Source organism: Anarhichas minor, unplaced genomic scaffold (assembly GCF_050575085.1).
Source record: "Anarhichas minor isolate MPS153535 unplaced genomic scaffold, ASM5057508v1 ptg000066l, whole genome shotgun sequence".
NCBI classification, from domain to species: domain Eukaryota; kingdom Metazoa; phylum Chordata; class Actinopteri; order Perciformes; family Anarhichadidae; genus Anarhichas; species Anarhichas minor.
The window spans coordinates 197,177-219,301 of NW_027466512.1; the positions used below are offsets into that span (position 1 = coordinate 197,177).

General features: G+C 43.1%; 2 protein-coding genes across 11 annotated transcripts; one reads left to right on the forward strand and one right to left on the reverse strand.

Moving 5' to 3' along the window:
• The first annotated feature begins 259 nt into the window (after positions 1–259).
• On the forward strand, positions 260–15,151 carry trim33l (tripartite motif containing 33, like). 10 transcript variants are annotated; one of them, XR_012947664.1, is made up of 15 exons: positions 260–513; positions 1,702–1,752; positions 1,955–2,090; positions 3,056–3,182; positions 4,147–4,263; positions 4,382–4,496; positions 4,792–4,938; positions 5,724–5,835; positions 6,159–7,597; positions 8,642–8,826; positions 9,807–9,883; positions 10,215–10,326; positions 11,059–11,115; positions 11,412–11,617; positions 14,710–14,748. XR_012947664.1 is itself a non-coding variant. In XM_076078381.1 (15 exons), the coding sequence occupies exons 2-15, from the start codon at positions 1,723–1,725 to the stop codon at positions 14,723–14,725; spliced, it is 2,796 nt and encodes a 931-aa protein (XP_075934496.1). In that variant the 5' UTR covers positions 261–513; positions 1,702–1,722; the 3' UTR covers positions 14,726–14,857. The 10 variants fall into 10 exon arrangements, 4 of the variants coding, with proteins under 4 accessions (XP_075934498.1, XP_075934496.1, XP_075934495.1 ...); XR_012947666.1 differs by lacking the exon at positions 14,710–14,748 and adding an exon at positions 13,662–13,685; XR_012947665.1 differs by lacking the exon at positions 14,710–14,748 and adding an exon at positions 12,047–12,083.
• A 474-nt stretch (positions 15,152–15,625) lies between these two features.
• On the reverse strand, positions 15,626–20,317 carry plin6 (perilipin 6). Its single transcript, XM_076078384.1, has 7 exons — positions 20,114–20,317; positions 19,478–19,664; positions 19,156–19,238; positions 18,768–19,005; positions 18,504–18,682; positions 17,846–18,112; positions 15,626–17,479 (listed from the first exon to the last, which is right to left on the reverse strand). Exons 1-7 carry the CDS (start codon positions 20,186–20,188, stop codon positions 17,066–17,068), a joined length of 1,443 nt encoding a protein of 480 aa, XP_075934499.1. The 5' UTR covers positions 20,189–20,317; the 3' UTR covers positions 15,626–17,065.
• Positions 20,318–22,125: the final 1,808 nt, after the last annotated feature.

Sequence of the window (22,125 nt, forward strand, 5' to 3'; positions counted from 1 at the left end):
TGTGATCCGTCTTCACTGTTTACATGTTGAACAAAATCTCATCAGTCCGATCGGCTTCAGCTCCAATCACATGACTGATGAACAATGAGGGGGCGTGTCGGCCGTTAAAAGACTTCCTGGAAGTCTGTTCTCGTGGGTCTTCCCTCCTCGCTCCTCAGAGCAGAAATAAGAGCTTTGGGACGGCCGTCAATATGGCGGCGCAGAACAACTTCCGGTTCGAGCTATGTTTTATTGTGAAAAAACCCCGCCGGAAGTTCGACTGTGTTCCTTCGTGCATCTTGACGTCACGCTGGAAGTCCGTCGGTCCAGTTGTCCTAGGGGTCCTCTTTAAAACCCGCTCAGACCGCCACGCGACAGAACCAACCGTTAAAACAGAAACTACCGGTTTAACGGGCTTAACGGGTTAAACAGTCATTCAAAATTTAACGGACTTTTTTTCTTTTTTCTTTTTTCTTTTGAGGGCGTGGACTCCACTCAGTGGAGTCTCGCGACAGGCGGAAACAGAATCTAACGGTGAGACACAAAGTTACATTTTACAGTAAAAACAAACTATTCCGTCACTTTAAACACTAAACTCTGATAAACCGACATGACGTCACAGTAATACTATTAGTTGATGATGCCGTTTATCAGCTGATCGATAGTTATTGATCCTGATGGTAAACAACACGAGTCACTTTACATTAAATATTAAGAATTCAAAGTAAAATATCTGCTCTTTAACTCGTTTGTGTTGAACGACGTCATCTAATAAACTAAACAATATTTATTTACATTTCTGTTGTTTTCGTCTTCTACTGTGTCTCCGCTGTGCGCATGCGCAGTTTGACCAAACAGAAAACATTTTTTAAAGAGAGAAAGATAAAGAGGAAAAACTTGAAGATGTCATTTAAATAAACGTCTTTATGTATAGTCTCTGGTCCACTGATGGAAGTATTTGGAAGTATTGTAGTATTTATTTATATACTTAGCCTAGTAGTTTGGGGAGGGGGGGAGTGAACAAGAACTCATTCAGGTCTTCAGGTAGAAGATGAACCAGATCAGAGAGTCCCTGATCTGCACTAGGGGGTCTGAGCGATAGGACAGAGACAGACATGTGAGGACAGAGACAGACATGTGAGGACAGAGAGACAGACATGTGAGGACAGAGACAGACATGTGAGGACAGACATGTGAGGAGAGACATGTGAGGAAAGGGACAGACATGTGAGGACAGAGACAGACAGGTGAGGACAGGGACAGACATGTAAGGACAGACATGTGAGGAGAGACATGTGAGGACAGGGACAGACATGTGAGGACAGAGACAGACATGTGAGGACAGGGACAGACATGTGAGGACAGGGACAGACATGCGAGGACAGACATGTGAGGACAGGGACAGACAGGGGAGGACAGAGACATAAAACTACACAGTTTTATAATGTGATATAAGCAGTCCGTCTCAAGAGTATTTATTCTCTGCACAGAGAAGGTTCAGTCTTCATGCTATGCTATGCAGTCTGAAGGAGGAGGAACCAAAGTGTACAACTTATAAAGGAGGGGGGGGGGGGGTAGGATGAGTCCTCACGAAGACATCTGGTCAACAGTTTATCAACAAATGTTATCATCTAACAATCTCATTTATCTTTGATGTCTTGTTATTAAAATCCTTGTTTGACATTAATGAAATCCTCTGTTCCTCCGTCCTCCATCTGTTAGGACATGACGTGTCTCTTCTAAATGGAGACAGCAGCAGATATCAGCAAGCAGGTAAAACTCTGGGATGTAGTACAGTAAAAAGTACAACATGTAACTCTGAGATGTAGTACAGTAAAAAGTACAATATGTACCTCTGCGATGTAGTACAGTAAAAAGTACAATATTTACCTCTGAGATGTAATGGTAGAAATACTCTCTAAAGTACCATTACCTTGTAGATGTACCTGTTATTAACTCCTTCCTGTCTCCTCAGCGCTGCAGCTGTGGCTCCGCCTCCTTCAGGTGTTGGTGTCTGGACTGTAATGAAGCTCTGTGTTACGATTGCCTGTCAGCTCATCGCAGAGTGACGTTAACCAGATCACACCGGATCCTAAATCAGCCACCAGCAGGTCAGATTACAAACTATAGATCCCCTTTTATTGATCCACTGGTGAGTCAGACTGTATTACACCAGGTAGTCAGACTGTATTACACCAGGTAGTCGGACTGTATTTCACCAGGTAGTCGGACTGTATTTCACCAGGTAATCGGACAGTATTACACCAGGTAGTCGGACTGTATTTCACCAGGTAGTCGGACAGTATTACACCAGGTAGTCGGACTGTATTTCACCAGGTAGTCGGACTGTATTACACCAGGTAGTCGGACTGTATTTCACCAGGTAGTCGGACTGTATTACACCAGGTAGTCGGACTGTATTACACCAGGTAGTCGGACTGTATTTCACCAGGTAGTCGGACTGTATTTCAACAGGTAGTCGGACTGTATTTCAACAGGTAGTCGGACTGTATTTCACCAGGTAGTCGGACTGTATTTCACCAGGTAGTCGGACTGTATTTCACCAGGTAGTCGGACTGTATTTCACCAGGTAGTCGGACTGTATTTCACCAGGTAGTCGGACTGTATTTCACCAGGTAGTCGGACTGTATTTCACCAGGTAGTCGGACTGTATTTCAACAGGTAGTCGGACTGTATTTCAACAGGTAGTCGGACTGTATTTCACCAGGTAGTCGGACTGTATTACACCAGGTCGTAAGACCTGCTTTATGGTCTGTGTGACTCTAAATGGACCATAATTTACTAAATGAACATCATGCTGTATTGAAGAAGACTTGAAACTAGAGATTGAGACCATAAACTCATGTTTACAATGTTTACTGAGGTAATAAATCAAGAGAGAAGTAGAGTCATTTTCTCATAGACTTCTATACAACCAGAGGAGTCGCCCCCTGGTGGACACTAGAGAGAATGCAGCTTACACACGTGAAGCTTTGACTTCACTTTAAAGAACTGGAGGTTGAACTGATCTCCTCTTTAACAACATGTCAACAAAGTGTCTCCTTTCTGTCTCCAGGAGACGTCTCGACTCCGCCCATCAAGTTCTGTAGACTCCACCCGTCTGAGCCGCTCAAACTCTTCTGCTTCACCTGTAACCAGCTCACCTGTAGAGACTGTCAGCTGGCGGCTCACATGAACCACAGGTATCACTGACATCACAAGACAGATGTCCCAGAGACTATATATCTGTATGACTTTTATTTTGTAGAAAGTGTCAGGAAGCTTAGATTTAAACAGGAACAGCTTCCTGTTTCAGTGTCAAGAGTTTCACAATAAAAGCATCCTAGAACAATAATAATAATACATTTTATTTATATAGCGCTTTAAAAGGCACTCAAAGACACTTTACATGGTAGAAACAATAAAAGCATTTATAATAAGAACAAAATCTACGACATAACAGTAAGAAAGAAAAATAAACACGAAGAGAAAGAAAGAAAACATACATGCTACAACAAGCTGGAGTTAACTTAATCAAAGCCCTTCTTCAGACTTCACAGCAGAAACAGAAGGTTAGTGTAGAGTGTGGTGGAAAAACTATATAATAGTACCGAGTGAGTCCTATAATACTGAATACTGAATTGAGGAACATTGAGAGAAGAAGTTTGTCTCTGTAGTAGTTAATCATCCACTGAGGGCCTGTGCAGTCTGAGGGAGGAGGAGCCCAGGCTGCAGGATGTGTAAAGCTTTTAAAGGATTGGGGAATAGGAGGACGGGAGTACGATGAGTCCCCACGAAGACGTCTGTTTCTGCTTCTACCTGAAACATTCTACAACAGCTCCTACTCTAACATTCTGTGGTTTAGTACCTCGAGGTTAAACACTGCGATTACTATCTGCGCTCCCATTTGGTTACTTCCTCTGAAGGAAGCTACACCAGACGTCCCATATCGTCCTGTCAAACACACACGTGCATAAACATTATATGTAGTCTTGTTATTGAGTAAAGGCACATAAGAGAAGAAGAGTTACTGTTGGAACATCAGCTGATCTGATCACAGTTTAAACCTCTTCAATCAATAATTACTGTTCAATAATCAAACTCATTCTACAATCATGTTATATCCACTCATCATCCTCCTCCTCCTCCTCTTCCTCCTCCTCTCAGGTACCAGTTTGTCAAGGAGGCGTTGAACAATGTGAAGCAGCAGCTGGAGGAAGTGGTTCAGCCAATCACAGCGCAGAGAGACACAGTGAGGCGGAGCCTGATGGACATGAAGATCAGGTAGAACAGCAACGAGGAAACAAGATGTATCAATAATTATGATTAATGAGTGATTAATAAATTAAGTGTTATCTCCTCCTCCTCTTCCTCCCCCACTCCTCCTCCTCCTCCTCCTCAGGCTGCAGGACATCGTAGACAGTCGTTCTAATCTGAAGTCTGAGCTGGAGGGGTCGTTTAACATCGTCGTGAAACATCTGTCTAAGAGGATGCAGGACATCTTGAAACAGGCGGAGGTAACGTAAACAACAACAAAGATCGTCATGGAAACAGATGAGAGGGAATCATCACAGTGTCGTCTGTATCATTGTCCTTTTACTTTGTTTTAGTAATTTATAGTGTTTATATACCTTAAGCCAGTACTCATGTTCACTGAGCAGAGCCTGAAGGCATCATCATGTAACTGAAGTGAACCTCCGTTGGTTAGCCGTTAGCGGTACTGCTAACGTTACTAGCTCTCCTCTGATTGGTTGTTTACAATGAAACACGATCAGAGACTAGAAACTGAACTGTTTGTGTTTTTCTTTGCAGGAGTTGTGTTTGTCGGAGTTCGAAGGGATTAAGAAGAGGATGACGAAGATGAAGCAGCTGTGGCAGAACCAACAGTTAGTGACAGACATTGTAGAAGAAGCCAGAAACACCAACGACCTGTCGGCCCTGATGACCTACCTAGCTCAGGTGAGGGAACCCTTCACAGGTGTGAAACCTCCTCAGAACAAACTGAACCATGACCCGAGGAAAACAGGTGGTCTCGGTCCCGGATCAAACCGGACCAGGGTTCTGTTTTCGGTTCTGGTGTGGAAACATATTTTGAATGGTTTGGACTTTCGGACAAATTACAGGAAGTTCTGGTCGTCCTTTATTCATTCATTTATCAGCGATCTTTATGACGTTCAGTGAATAAAACATAAAAGGAGAGTAGGGCTCAATGATTTTGAAGAAATATCGCATTGCGATTATATTTGAGGGAATGATATTTCATTTTTAATGGTTCAAATTTCGCCTTTAACAAATATTGCCACATTGCAATTTTCATAAAATAGTGATTAAATGTATTTCCCTTTAGTAGATGTTGGGTTATTTAACCCCAAACTATGCAATTTCACATCATTTTGGAGCAATATAACTACTTGTTTGATCATTTAAAAAAAATATTTACACAAATCACAGCCTTCATCTAAATATTTAATTCTTCTGGAAATGTTTTTTTTCTGTAAAATCCAATTCTGTAAAGAATTTCTCTCACTTCTGGTAAATTAATTATATTTGTTTATAACTAAAAAAAGTTATGATGAACAGTTAAAATTACAGAACTCCTGATCCCTCGTCCTAACACAAGGACGCAACAGAAGGAAACAGGAAACAGCAACAAAGAGGAAGAGGAATTCTGCTGTAGTTCTTCAGGTTGTTTTGGACTCAGAGATTCAGAACCAGTCTGACCTCGTGGTATTTTCTGTCTGCAGGTTAAGTATCAGCTGAAGGAACGTCCTGATCTGGACGTGTCTCCTCCTCAGATCATGTCTCACCTGAAGGTCGTCACCGACAGGACGTCTCTGGAGGCCGTTCTGAACTTTGGTGAGTCGAGATTCTGTCCGAATCCCCAACGAACCATGATTGTTGTGGGTTGAGCTGCATCACGGCAGCCTAAAGGGTTTTCTAGATGAAACTCTTGGGATGTAAAAGGGTTCTCAGTAGATCCCCCTCCGTGGGTTCTAGATGATGCCCTTGGATTATGAAAGGGTTCTTGGTAGATCCCCCTCGGAAATGAGATATATTTTTCTATCATGTAAACCGGTGTGGATACTTGATATTTAACATGACATCACATGTTTTTATGTTTCTGATTGGCTCTAAACATCCTGATGATTTATATTTGCTGAGGATGTTTCTGTTTCCAGGTGCACTTGACGTTTCATGGATCCCCTTCTCCGTCTCACCAACCTCCAATCAGAAAACTCCAAATGCCGCCTCCTCCTCCCCTACCACCCTTGTCGGGCCTACTCCCCCCTACAGACCACTCCCCCAAACCAGGAACACTTTTGACTCACCTGTTGCACCCGTTCCCGTCAGTTGTTCCTCAACATCCTCAAAGTCTTTGTCCAGCAAGTTGCGTCTTTCTCCTTTCTCGTCCTCCACCGTCATTCCAACCACCTCCACCTGTCTTGCACCCTCCTGTGTGACCCTTCCTCAAAACGGGAACACCTGGGACAATGACTCACCTGTTCCAGTCAACTGTCCCTCTACTTCACGGAAGTTGTCGTCCAATCAGTTTAGTCATCCTTCCTCCTCCAGTCCGGGCGCCAACCAGTCCAAAACTCCCTTGACCACGATCGCGCCAGTTACCTCAACTCAAACTGTCCAACAACCGTCCTTCACAAATAACTCAAGACTGGTGTGGCATCTGACAAATCCTACTTCAGGGAACCTTCTGCCTGTCAGCGTTCACCACCCTCCTTCAGCAGATCCATCTCCGGTCTTCCAACTGATTCAGCCGTCACTGGATTTGAACAAACCCCCTGCCCCCCAGAACCAGAACCAGTCCAACGCCATCCTGCTGAGCAACACTCAGACCCCAAACAATGCGTCCTGCTTCACCCTCTTTTCAGTCATGCCTCAGTTTCCCATGCTGCTCAGTCCGACCTCACCTGGAAACACCTCGCCTGAACACCAGAAGAGTCTGATGGGAATTATCAGCCCTCAGACACTTCCTGTAACCACCAAAGGAAACCCGATCTCTGGCGGGCCGAGTGGCACGGCGCTACATCAACCTCTGAAGGATATCCGCTTTACTACAACCAGCAGCCCTCTGTCCTCCCACCAGTGTCTCACCCCAGATATCAGCCCTCATTCTTCTCTGAAAGACCAGCAGCAGAGTCCTGTGGTGAGGGCTGTGGCGGACTCCGCCTGTAATCGCAATATACAGCTGGTCGCAGCGAAGCGGCCGGAACCGGCAGAGAATGAACCGACCTCCACTGTGTCTGAAGAACCTGCACCAGCAGGGGAACGGTATGTTTTTTATAGAAAAACTGCAGAACCGAAACCTTCACCTGAAGTATCAGATACAGAACCTGAACCGGAAGAACCTAAACCTGCATCTGAAGTATCAGATACAGAACCTGAACCTGAACCTGCACCTGAAGTATCAGATACAGAAACTGAACAGAGCTCTATGATTGGACATCTAGACTACATTATGGGCCAATGGCAGCCCAGAGTTTCTCTGAGCCAGCTGCCTGTAACTCCGCCCCACCCTGGATGTCCAGACCCTTGTTTTGGTCCGGTTACCGGTGATTCTGAAGATGAGATTTACCTGAAAGAGATGAGAGAAGACACTCAGGTAAAGTAGTGGAATGTATCTAACTGAAGTGCTTTACTTTTCTAGTTCTCCTCCACTACATCTCAGAGGTAGAATTTGTGATGTGTTGATGTTAAATGTTTGTGTGTTGAGAAAATGTATTTAAGCTAAATAACCATTTAAAGCTGGAGTGCAGGACTTTTGCATATGAAGGAATATTCAAACCCTAAATGATATATAACTCACCCTGTTAAATACTATTAACCCAAAGTTGTGATGGAAAGTTTCCACTGTGCTAGTACTTTTCTACTGTGACTTCCTCAATAACAAGACCATATATGTGACATATGATCGTGTACCGAGCTGAATGGTAACACGACCATATGGGGTGTTTTTGCTTAGCTTCCATGAGAGGAAGTCAGTCAATGTATAACAAGACCATATGTAGGATGTCTATAGGTTCCATTAAAGGAAGTAACTGAATGGGGATGCAGACAGTTAATCACAGAATGTTTAGATTAGGAACTGTTGTACAGATTGTAATGTTTCTGTATTATAATTATGACCCAGACGAACAGACTTGATGCACTGCAGCAGGCTTTTATTCCGAGGCTCGTATACAGGTGCTGGTCATATAATTAGAATGTCATCAAAAAGTTGATTTATTTCACTAATTCCATTCAAAAAGTGAAACTTGTCTATTATATTCATTCATTACACAGACTGATATATTTCAAATGTTTGTTTCTTTTAATTTTGATGATTATAACTGACAACTAAGGAAAATCCCAAATTCAGTATCTCAGAAAAAGTGAAGCAGGAAATCAAGATGTTCTCTTAATTCTTAATAATCTGGTTCTTTAAAAGCAGTATGCTCTTATTTTGAAATAAAGGTAACAATGGTAGAGTTGATTGTGCTGATCATTGATCCTAACTGAAATTATATGGGGCGTGTGTAGCTAAGCCTCCCAACATGCACTGGGGCAATAGATTATAGAAGTTTCTCTCATCCCAGATCTTTTTCAAAATGTAAATGATCCAGCTAACTTTGAAGTGATCCAGGTGTTCCTCTTTGATGTGTCACAGACCCATGCAGGTGAGGTCACAGATGACATCATCGCTGAGCTGCCGTCGTCACCGGAGTCACCTGTGACTCTGGTGACGGTCAGCTGCTCCGCCTGTCAGTCAGCCAGCAGTTCAATAATCTGTTCATTCTGCGGTCGAGGATTCCACCGGGACTGTCATGATCCTCCTGTTGGACCCGACCTCCGGTAAGAATACATCCATCCATCCATCCATCAATCCATCAGCTAAACAAATGGTCCCCTGCCAGCAACACTAGAGTTATGACACAAACAAACAATGGCCGTCAAATGTCACATTAACTGTTTCGATCTTATTTTCACTTTCACTTCAATGTTCCTCTGTTCATTTGATTGTATTTCCTCCTTGTCTTCAGATCTGCTCTAATGAAGCACTGACGAGATCCTTACATATGTGTCTGTATTTAATATTTTAGTGACAACGAGCCATCTTTGACATCTGAAACTATTCAGAGGTAGAGTATCTAGTCTCATGTCACGATATCAATATAATATCTAGTCTTATGTCACGATATCAATATAATATCTAGTCTCATGTCACGATATCGACATAATATCTAGTCTTATGTCACGAAATCGACAATATCTAGTCTCATGTCACGATATCGATATATCAAGTCTCATGTCACGATATCAATATAATATCTAGTCTTATGTCACAATATCAATATAATATCTAGTCTTATGTCACGATATCAATATAATATCTAGTCTCATGTCACGAAATCGACAATATCTAGTCTCATGTCACGATATCGATATAATATCAAGTCTCATGTCACGATATCGATATAATATCTAGTCTCATGTCACGATATCGATATAATATCAAGTCTCATGTCACGATATCGATATAATATCTAGTCTCATGTCACGATATCGATATAATATCAAGTCTCATGTCACGATATCGATATAATATCTAGTCTTATGTCATGATATCGATATAATATCAAGTCTCATGTCACGATATCGATATAATATCTAGTCTCATGTCGCCTCATGTCGGATCAGACAGGTGCTTGCTGTTGTGGAAATGTATCATGTTGTTCTTTTAGTTCTAACTTGTATCTCTTAAACCTGAACATATGCAGACGAGGCCAACCGGACTCATTTAAACTCAAATAATAAATGTTCTCTTATCGAAGGTATTTTCATGTCATCCTGATCTCACCACTTCACCCTCTTCCCACGAAACAAATACCAAGTCTGGGACCTGGTCTTGGTGGGTGGATGCTTCATCAGACAGAGGAAGTGGGGGGGGGGAGATAATGTGCATATATACTCTGTTAAACTATTAATTGTTGTTAGACCTCTGAACCATCTGTGGGGAAAGAGCTCTATACATTCAGCTGAATTATTATTAGTGTCTGTTCAATAAATATGTGAGTGTCTTTCTCCTAAGTTGAACACGTTTCCCATTAAAGCCTACCAGCTACTCAAAACGCATCATCTTTCTCATTCTCAAACTTTTATTGTGGAAATTCCTTTACAGCAAATCAGAAAGAGACGCTCCGAGTGAATCTCAACCAATCACAGTGTGATGTTTCCTACAGGTCAGAGTGGATCTGCACGCTGTGTCAGGACCTGTTCGACAGCTCAGACCCCTTCAGCTCTGACAGACCACCAAGACCTCAGAGTCCTTGTCTCAGTCTGTGGGACCAGAGGGTGAGAGTTTGTATCTTTAAAAAGTGTGAGAGAAGTTGTGTGGATAAACTCATTGCAGCTTTCACTGGAGCTCTTTGAAAGAATGTTTCAACCTGGACCATATTACCCATGTTTCTGTGTCTAAGTGACTGATGGGGACCACCGTTTTTAGAAACTGGTCCAGTATTGAAGGAGAACGCTGCAAATGGCAGCAGCTAAATAATTGCTCTGGGGAACTCGTCAGTGTACGTCCAGTAAGAGTGCTTGTTGTTGCTCAGATTCTTATTATTAGTGTCTTATGGAGAGAACCCGACAGAGAAATAAGACCTCAACCTTTCACTTGATCTCGTCTGTTATTGTGTCAAAGAAGTCTCGTTCTGTTCTCCAAACTCTGACAACACCGGCACTCTTCTGTCCAACTCTCACTCCTGTTTCCATTGCCGCCTGGCAACAAGTCACATGACACAGTAACAAACAGAAAGGTGTTATTTCTCTCGAGGGTTCTTTCCATAATGTCCGAGCATTTCTACTCCTACATATGGCTCTCAACACTGCAATGTCTAAGCAAGCGTGTAGCAGCGCTAACAGTGCAAACATCAGCTGACATTAGTGCTGACAGAGCTCACACTGATGACCTGAGGGGGAAGTGGAGGGTGGGCGGAACTGAATCTGTATCTAGTGTGATGTTTTGTTCCTATAAAGTTAATGATCCGTTTTGTGTTTAACTCGCCGTGTGGTTTGTTTGCATCCCAGAGGTGTGAGAGGCTGCTGCTGTACCTGAAGGTTGAAGGCTGCACTCGACTGTCTCAGGTCAGCTTCTCCACAAAGACACTTTCAGATCTATAACACTAACCAGAGATGACCTGATGTTAACAATGTCAATGTATTAGTAATAATGTTAATAATGTTAATGTATTAGTAATAATGTTAATGTGTAAGTAATAATGTTAATGTATTAGTAATAATGTTATTAATGTCAATGTATTAGTAAAAATCTTAAGGATGTTAATGTATCAGTAACAAGTAACAGAGTATTTTCACAGTGTGGTATTAGTACTTTTAGTGCAACAGGGTATCATTGTGTATAATAGTATATTTACCAACAGGTGGAGCTCTGACAGAAGCTGCTGGAGGCTCACTGCCACTTATGATGATGATGGTGGTGGTGGTGACGATGATGATGTCGTCTTTTTGTTTCCAGTCTCAGCTGATCTTGATGTCGGAGCGTCTGTCTCTCCGTCGTTCTCCTTGGTATCAAACAGCTGCAGAGTTTCTCTGTGACGTCTGGAGTCTGTTTGAAGACGCCTTGCAGGTAAATACAGATACAAACAACGTTGTGTCATTATGGGATGGCCACATTCTCTAGGAACAGGTTTGTGACTTCAATAAACACAAATCAGAGTACTTCATCACATTGATGCAAAATTACAAAAATCAATATGATCATTGATCACATAGATCAGGGATTCCCAAAGTGTGGTGCGCGCGAGCTGCCTCTAGGGGGTGCGCGAGAGGAAAAATGTAATGGTGGTCTAATGGTGCAGTCCTGTCTCCTAAAAATTACTTTCCCCCAAAACTAAAATGCATTCTCAATTACGTTTGACCATAAACGTATTTTCTCCCTGATGACGTTTGTGTTTGACGTATTACAAATACGTTTCTCATCAACATATCTTTGCCATACTCTAGTCTTTATTATTTTTATGTGATCTGCCTCGCCTCTACCCCCACCACCCACAAGTTGTTGCCCCGCGGCCTGTTCCGAGGGCTGACAGACCTGATGGGGTGCCTGACGGCAGGGGCGGCTGGAGACCTCGCGTCCGGCGCCAACGGGTGAGCGCCCGCCACTCGGAACCATAAAACCAAGTCCCGGATTTCACCCGGGGGACATTCTGGAGGTATTGTGGCCGGGTGATGTGCCTCGTTGCTGGGGAGGTATGAGCCGAGAGTGGCGGGGTGTTATGGAGGTATATTTTATTTATTTGTATCCATCTAACCATAACCATAACTTCCACTAGGAAGCCACGTCCCCACCCAAACCTAACCCTAAAGAGAGTCACGGTTAGTCCCGGATTTTACACGCGGGCCTTTGTGGAGGTATTGTAGCCGCGTAATGTTCCTCGTTGCTCGGCCTGGATGAGCGCATTTCTGCCGGAGACAGGCGGGGTGTTGTGGTAGTATTCTGACCGCGTAATAGGGAGAAGCAGAGGCGGTGGTGGAGAGGGAAAAAATGTTAAAGTGTTAAAATGTTGATTAGAAACGTATTTGTAATAAGTCAATATAATGCTGCGTTCACACCAAACGCGTCGCGAATTCATCGCGCCCCATATATTCGCGTCCATCGCGCCGCTGGTCAAAACACCGGGGACCATTTGTGTTCATGTGTGAATCGCGCTGGACGCGCTGGACGCGCTGGACGCGCTGGACGCGCTGGAGAGGGGGCGGGGCTTATCGCCCTGAAACCCGTTCAACTGTCCGCCATTAACCATGAAAAGAATAACCTAGTTCTGCTTAGTACGTGTTGTGGAAGTCACAGATATCCCGGGAAACTAAACGCCGTCATGTCTGGTTCATAACATTGTCCAGAGGAGCTCTGTGGATTTTATCGAGCTGTATTCACTGTGTCTAGTGAGCCACAGGTCGCTGTTTACTACAGCTGTGTGAACACAACATAAACTGATCTGGCTGTGATTTAACGGCAATAAACCGACAAAAAGGGACTCTGAAATAACTACGTAATGATGCCGATTTGATCGTAGAGCTCTGGGTGAACACAGACGGCTACAGTATTTATTTCCTGATTCAACAACGGCAGGAAGTCAGTGATGACAGGGGGAGCAACTCAACGCTGATAGGCTATCGTGCCGGGGCGTAACGTGAATATTTCGCAGAAGTTGAAAAATTTCAACTCGGGCGATTTGGCGATTGACGCTGCAAATTCGCGTCCACCGCGCCGCGCCATCGCAAAAGTCTCACCGCGTCTGTGCATAGACTTTGTATGTAATCTACTCGCGCGAATAATTCGTGACGCGTTTGGTGTGAACGCAGCATAATAAGTCAAAATCAAACGTAATCAGGGAGAAAATACGTTTTTGGTCAAACGTAATTGAGAATGCATTTTAGTTTTGGGGGAACGTAATTTTTAGGAGACAGTGCAGTGAGGTTCTGGCTAACAGCTGTCTGAAGCCCTTATTTACGTCGCCACCTGAACACCAAGCATGCCAGTGCAAGTCTAAAGCCCCTTACATTGTTTATATCGAAATTGGAGGAGTTACAAAACAGCCCAAAACAACTGCAGTCTCATTCATGTGTTGGGTCTACAAAACACGCACTGCGGGCTTCATATCTGGTCACAGAATAGCAGGAAAGGGGCTACCTCACACAATCACCAAAGACGTGTGCTTCCCAGCTGCCAAAGAGATGGTGGAATGTATGATGGAGAGAGAAGCAAACAAGTTGGACATGATCCCGGTGTCCAACAACACTGTGTCGCCGCATCGATGCTTTGTCCGAAGACATCCTGGCTACATTAGTCGGTCGCGTGAAGAAGAGTGAGTTTTACTCTCTGCAAGTAGACGAGCCTACAGATGTGGCCAATCTTCTGGTGTACGTCCGTTAGCTTTTCGAAGACACAGTGCAGGAAGTTTTTTTGTCTTTTTTGTGTTTTTTATCTTGTAAACAAACGCCACGCGCGAGCAAACTGTTCTCTCATTGGTCCGATTTTTATGCGGCTATAAAGGCTCTGTTGCTTTTTTTTTTTTTTTTAATTAAGGTGGGATTGGGGGTGTGTGAACCCGGTCGGGATGTAGAAGGGGGTGCGTGGCCTAAAAAGTTTGGGAACCGCTGGCATAGATAAAGAAAGGAGAAATATGAACAAATAGTTTCTTTTTTTCTCTCATTTATGAAACGATTATTCGATTGACAGGAAGTCAATTATTGTTCAAAGAAGTTGAAATCACTGATTCCAGCTTTAAGAAGAAACCCTGAAATTATACGAGTTATTTTCTATTTTTGTGTTTAAATCAATCTAGTATATATTATTCCATAATAATGAATTTGACGTAATTTAGTTTTGAATTCATTCTACTTCAAATTACATTTAGTTTCAATGACAGTCGTGATGCATAATGACAGATAATAATATATGAAATCATTTTTAAAAAGCTGCTTTATCACTTCTTCGTCTTCGACGTCTTCTTAGGAGTTTTAAAGTGAATGTTTTGGTTTAGAAGTCTGAAATAAAGTCTGTTCAACACCAGCTGACATCAGCTTTTTACTTCACACTTGAAACATCATAAAAGTTCATTAGTGAAGATTATTTGATGAACTAAACGTGGAAGAATCAACATTGTTCATCATGAACACAGCTGATTGGTCACTCAGCCTCCTGTCTGGTGTTTCCAGGATGACGACGTTCTGAACAGACTGCAGGAGAATATCCGGAGCCGTTTCGCTGCAGAACTGATGTCGCCGAGCAGCAGAGACACAAATGGAGGGAAACCTACCGTCGGACCACTGGTCAACTCCATGTCAGACGGACTACAGGCCGCTGAGGGCCTAAAGGGGCCAAAAGTCGTATCGGAGGAACAAGAAGTGACCATCACCAAAGTGAAGGAGACGAGGAAGAGGCTGAGACACCTTCTGGAAGCGTCATGGTTCAAGAGGAGGAAGACGGAGGACAAAACACCACCCGGGAGTTCTGGGAACTGAAGTTCAGACGATGTTGAATGTGATTCCTCTTACTGTGAAGCTGCAAAGTCAATGTGGATTCATTGAATTGATTTTTGTATTCATTTATTTGTATACTTTTACTATTTTCTTCTGTAATAAATATTGTTTAAAATAAGTTAGTTTGTCTGAGTTATAGTTTTTATCTTTTGTTTTTTTAAACGAGGTAATGACAGTTTGTATGAGCATCATAAAAACATGTTTTTAGTTCATTTCACTCGTTTTCAACTCTTGCAACATTACAGTCGTAGTGTAACATCACTCAGTCTAACAACAGTCGGAGTGTAACATCACTCACAATCTAACAGTCGGAGTGTAACAATCGAATTGTAACAGCAGTCGTAGTGTAATAAGTCTGATTGTAACAGTCGGACTGTAGTTACCATTGGGATGAACCGTACAATCTAAAGACATTCAATCAGCATCGGCTGGACACTGTTTTTACTGCTAGTATGCTAATGTCAGCATGCTAACACACTAAACATACCTGCTAAACTTTAGCATGTTAGCATTTTCATTGTCAGCAAACTTTGGTGCTGCTCCTCAGAGGATGATCCTTGAAACTGAGGATACCGGTTGTAATGCAGCCTGTAGGGGGCGCTGACTCGTTCTTTAATCAACACGTTAGTCGATAAAAAACGTTTAATTATTGATCCTCAGTTTGTTTCTTGGAGCTCCGATTAAAAATGTTTCGATAACATCTGATATTCAGTAAATGAAAACATTTAAGAATATTTAAACCTGCAGATGTTGATCAAACATCCGTTTTTAACTTTGTTACAAACAAACTGAAGTGAAGCTGCAGATCCCAAAAGCTTTTGTGGTATATTTTCAGGTCTTACACGATACAGCGAAGACCCCAAGTGTATTTGTCTTAGATGAAAACCAGATGTGCAGGAGACCAGGGGCAGAAGGGTGGATGTGTAGAATGAGGAGGCCACATACATTCTCTTACGTTCCGCCCAGATGTAAACATGACATGTACCCTATATAAAGATGAAGCGAGCGCCCTAGAAGCAGGGACTTTCGGATTCGACTTGAGACCTCCGGGCGATCTAGACGTCCGTAATGGCATGTGTTGCTTGTTTGTAATAAACTTTATTATACCAGCAAGAACAGTGTCCACGGAGCATCCTTCCTCATCACTTCAACAGAACTGTCGCATGAAAGATACCACACTTTATTGAAACATGTTGATGCAGAGACACAAACAGCTGTTAGATTATAAATATTAGAATATATTGGAATTTATATTTGTTAAATGTTTGACTTTAAACTACAGATGAATCAAATATATGTTTTAATCTTTAAGGAACATTCTCTTCTCAACCAAAACTTCACGTTCTTCATCACATCTCTCAACAAGAACAGAATTTTTAGATCCAACGGTAAAGAAGAAGACGAAGAAGAAGGAAAAGGAAAAGGAGACGAATAAGGAGAAGAAGAAAAAACAGAAGGAAAAGAAGAAGACGAAGAAAAAGAAGGAGAAGAAGACTTCATCACAGTAAACTGACATCAGTAAGTCGACACGCTTCCTTCTCAAACTACGGTGGCCCTGAGGGGGAAATAACATTTGAAAGCGTTCAGCCACATCTCATGGACTTCATCAGTGGATGTTGTTTCGATGACCGTGTGATGGATGAAGGCCAAGAGAAGTGGCTGAAAGCTCTGGAAAAAACAAGTAACTCTTTTCTCCTCGAGGTCAACATTTTTAAAGTCGATGTATGTATTATTTTTATTTTTTTATGTATATATTAATTCTTGAAGTGAAAGTTAAAGAACTGTCGAGTTTAAATGAGAGACTCTGAAAGTTTGTTTTGTAGAAGTAAAATAAAAACCTGCAGATTTATGAATCGCTAAAATACTTTTCCAATCGCGCCGTTGATGAACGAGTACGAACAAACCGACGCCAGCTGAGGCCGAAACCGTCGTGGACGGAGACCGGCGTGGACGGAGACCGGCGGCTGCGATTGGTCGAGAGGGGGTGCGACCAGCGACGGTTTGCCGCGGATTCGAGACCTCAGCGTGGCGTTTAGGAGTCGTCGTCCTCCTCCGTGGCATCGTCGAGGGAGTTGGGGCTCAGGTACTCGAAGGCCTTCTGGCTCTGAGAGACGAACTGTTTGAGCGGAGCGAGGAGCAGCTCGGTGGCGGATGGCCGGCGGTGGACGACACTGCCGACGTCAGAAGGGATCTTGAGGTCCTCCTCCGCCTCCGGGGCCAGGAGGTCCTTCACGCTGGAGCGGCGGCGACCGTTGGGGGGGTCGGGGCTCTGGGGGCCTCCTCGGCCGGCAGTGGTGCGGGAGTAGAGGCTCCGGCGGCGGCGAGGACGTCCGTCCATCGCCTTTAGGAAGAGACTGCTAGCGGAGCCGCGGCGGGACGAACTGTCGGGGGTTATGTCCTCCTGGTTCAGGAAGTCCTCCACCTCCTGAGCGGACGGCTGCTGGAGCTGAAAAACATGTTCATACAACATTCTGACGTGTTACAGCGATAGCTTCTGGATGGCTTTAGCCTAGCTTAGCACAAAGACTGTCAGACCTCGCTTCACATCAATAATGAACGCTCACCTAGCCCCGAGCTAACAGCTCACCTAGCCCCGAGCTAACAGCTCACCTAACCCCGAGCTAACAGCTCATCTGAGAAGAAGAAGAATGAGGAGGAGGAAGAGAAGAAGATGAAGAAAGAAAAAAAACGATTTGATGGCTACTGATTAGTATCTGACACAAGCTGGAATTTATCTTCAATTACGTTATCAGGGTCGAAGGTTGTGTCCAATCACCGTGAACAAAGACCAGGTGTGTCTCAGGTGTCTCACCATGGTGTAGAGCGGCGTGGCGTTGATCACCAGCTGCAGGAGGATCTTGGCGAGTTCCTGCAGGTCTCCCAGCAGCTGCTGGATCTGAACCGGCAGCTCTCTGATCTGACGTACGGGGAGCAGCTCGGTCAACATGACGGCCTGGCCTCTGACCCCGCTGAGGGTCAGCTCTCGAAGACTCTCTGCTCGGTACACCAACGCCACCAGGAGGCCCTGCAGGTACCGCAGCAGCTCGCCCACCAGCTCCAGGACCTTACCCAGACCCACCTGTAGGGGGACAGAGGAGGTCAACAGCTGACATACAAAGGGCCAGGGTGAGGCGCCCCCGGTAGAATCTGATCCAACCAGAGAACCACTACATCCACTAACCAGAAGAACAGTCAGTCAGTCAGTCAGTCAGTCAGTCAGTCAGTCAGACAGACAGACAGACACGAGGTTAGACCAAACGCTCTCAAATCCATTTTTAACTCAGAAACATCTTTTTAATCACTTTCATGATCTTCAAATCTTGTTTTTCAGGACGTCTGTAAATGTCCCTCATGACCCTGAAACTATGAGGAAGAGGAAGGAGGAGAAGAAGTCTATCTCACCTGGTCTGTCTCACCTGGTCTGTGTCTCTCTCACCTGGTCTGTCTCACCTGGTCTGAGTCTGTCTCACCTGGTTTGCGGCGTCCCCCAGCGTCCTCACGGCGTTCTCCAGCTGCTCTCTGACCTTCATCAGTCGGTGGTAGAGCTGCAGGCTGAGGTTCAGCAGGAGGCTCCTGATCCTGGTCCACAGACTGGGCTCGTCCTCGTCTTCATCCTCGTACTCCTGCACCTTCATCTCCCACTGACGACCTGACGGACACAAACACTACTGATTCTTTGTGACAGGAAGACACAGAGAACCTTTAAGCTTTTATTCTGAAAGTCCTGTACTCACGCAGCGTGGGGGGGAGGGGCAGGTAGTGGGCAGTGGCGTCCTCCAGACGACTCAACACGTCGTCCAATCCCGACGCGGCCACTCGTCCCACCTGAGAGTCCTGCAGCAGCCGGACGGCCAACAAGGCGCTGCCAGACAGACGCTCCAGTTGGTCCAGAGCTCCGTCCAGACCGTCCACCACCCACAGCTGCACGTCGTCCAGCGTCACGAACAAGGCGTCCTTCAGGTGACCCAGCACCTGAGGACGAGGAGGCCACGCCCCTTTAGTCAGGAAGGAGCTGCTGCTGAACTACCAATCTACATCTACCAATCTACAATACAGCTGGTCACAGTTATTAGATAATAAATCCTGATGATCAATAAATAGTTATTGATCAGGAGAACGAACCTCCTCCGTTGATTGGTTCAGGATCGGGAAGTTTTTCTCCAGACGGTCGAGACCAACGAGAACAAAACTGTTGGCAACTTCAACTGGAGACAGAAAGTACAAGTATGAGGAGTACTAGCAGTAGTACTAGTATTATGCATTATTTACAGCAGAATTCATTAATAGTATTAGCACTAACAGTAGCAGTATTTAGCTCCAGTATCAGTATCTGTAGTACTATTAGTAGTTTTCATTAGTAGTATCACTATTAGTGGTAGTTGCAGTAGTAGTAGTAGTATCAGTAGTAGTAGTAGTGGTAGTTGCAGTATTTATACACACGTACTCTGCGGCTCCAGACTCTGGAGAAGGGGCGTGGCTCTCGTCATGGCGACGCTGGAGACGCCCTCAGCGACTCCTCCAATCAGACGCAGCAGAGGGTAACGACCTGTGACCTCAGAGTATGCTGATGTCATCGACTGCAGCGCCGAGCTGACCAATGGGAGAGCGGAGACTCTGAGCACGGCGCTGGTCTGAAACACAGGGACGTTACTGCGTGTAGAAGGACTCTGTGATAGTAACAGTACTAATACCACTCAGTAAAAGTACTCTGTGACAGTAAAAGTACTACTTGTGTATATCTCTACATACAGAAACAAAATCACTTTGACTCCATCAATTTGGTGATTTTTCTAAATAAAAGTCCCACCTTTCTAACTATAATATTTTCTGAGTTTATATATACATTTTGTGAGCATCTTATTTTGAAAACAGGACGTAGTAACATGTGTTTCCTGTCACTAGCTCAGCTCCAGAGAGGCTTGAGATCTTCAGATTACAGCATTAAAGAAACTTTATTTTAGTGTGGCGGTTCTCGGCTTCCGTACATTTGAACTGTGATTATGTTCATGATTAATCTGCTGATTATTTCCTCATCAGTCGACGGATTGTTTCAGTGACATTAACAGGATTAAACAGTCACCTCATGATGTTGACGCTCAGACATTTCTCCTTCACCAAATCTGAGGAACAAACAAACAGAGTCGAGGTTCAGCATGAGGCAGTCAGCTGCTGGACCACAGAGATCTGCTCGGTTCAGGTCTAAGCAGCATGAAAACCAGATCCACAAAGACCCTCATTGAGCCTCATGATGACGTCATCCGGGTTTGATTAACAGGAAGAAAACTCTGAACTTCATCGCTTTGATGTTCAGAGACAAAAATCTGAAGCAGCGACACGTAAAAGTACTAATACCACACTGTAAAAGTACTAATACCACACTGTAAAAGTACTAATACCACACAGTAAAAGTACTAATACCACACTGTAAAAGTACTAATACCACACAGTAAAAGTACTAATACCACACTGTAAAAGTACTAATACCACACTGTAAAAGTACTAATACCACACAGTAAAAGTATTAATACCACACTGTAAAAGTACTAATACCACACTGTAAAAGTATTAATACCACACTGTAAAATACTAATACCACACTGTAAAAGTACTAATACCACACTGTAAAAGTACTAATACCACACAGTAAAAGTACTAATACCACACTGTAAAAGTATTAATACCACACTGTAAAATACTAATACCACACTGTAAAGTACTAATACCACACTGTAAAGTATTAATACCACACTGTAAAATACTAATACCACACTGTAAAGTACTAATACCACACTGTAAAATACTAATACCACACTGTAAAATACTAATACCACACTGTAAAGTACTAATACCACACTGTAAAATACTAATACCACACTGTAAAATACTAATACCATACATTGTAAAAGTACTAATACCACACAGTAAAGTACTAATACCATACATTGTAAAAGTACTAATACCACACTGTAAAGTACTAATACCACACTGTAAAAGTACTAATACCACACAGTAAAGTACGAATACCATACATTGTAAAAGTACTAATACCACACAGTAAAGTACTAATACCATACATTGTAAAAGTACTAATACCACACAGTAAAGTACTAATACCATACATTGTAAAAGTACTAATACCACACAGTAAAAGTACTAACACCATACAGTGTAAAAGTACTAATACATATTAATTATATTCATTGTTTTTATTTGACTCATTTTTAGAGAAAATGTGAATTTACAAATATTTCTAATAAATAACTAAATGAAACTTATGAATCATAAATGTTTGATCATGTGATCGTCTCGTGGCCCCTGTGGGGGTCTCCGCCCTCATGTTGGACTCCTGGAAATATTTACTGCATCACAAAATATTAATAACGTCTGTAGGAGCCGCATTTAAGTTCATGCTTATGTATTTTAATTACCGATATTTTCTTTATTTGTGTTGAAAGCAAAGTGGGCCCCGCCCACAGGTGAGGAGGTAAACCGGTGAGGAGGGCACTCCTATAAGATGGTGGTTATGACCCATAGTGAGGTGGAGAAGCGTGTTACAGCAGAGATAGATAGATAGATAGATATTCTGGATGTATTTTAGGAAACCACTATACATGTACAGTAAGGTACAAGTACACCATGTAAATACACGCTGTAAAACATGGTTAAAGACAAAATACTGCAGACTGAAGATGAAGATGATAAACAAATATTGAGTTGAACCTAAAATATAAAATTACGTTTTAACTGAGACGCTAAAAAAATCGTTTAAAATCTTCGATGTTGATTTTAAACGATTAAAAAAAAAGAAACTTCCAGAGATTATTGAGCCACACCCAAAGGATTCTGGGAAAATAAGAAACAACATATAAAAAGATTCAGATATAAAAGTACACAAATCTCAAAACCGCTGAAGGAAATAAATGTGGATTCATTCATGTTTTGGGGATATTTATGAATTTTATCGTCATTTTCACATTTCTTAAAAAATAATTTGATATTTTAAATACTTTGTTTAGAAGTTATTTGAGGTTGAAAATGAGTTTTTTCAGATTTTATTATGAAAAACATCTTGAATCTCAGCGAGGTCCCTTT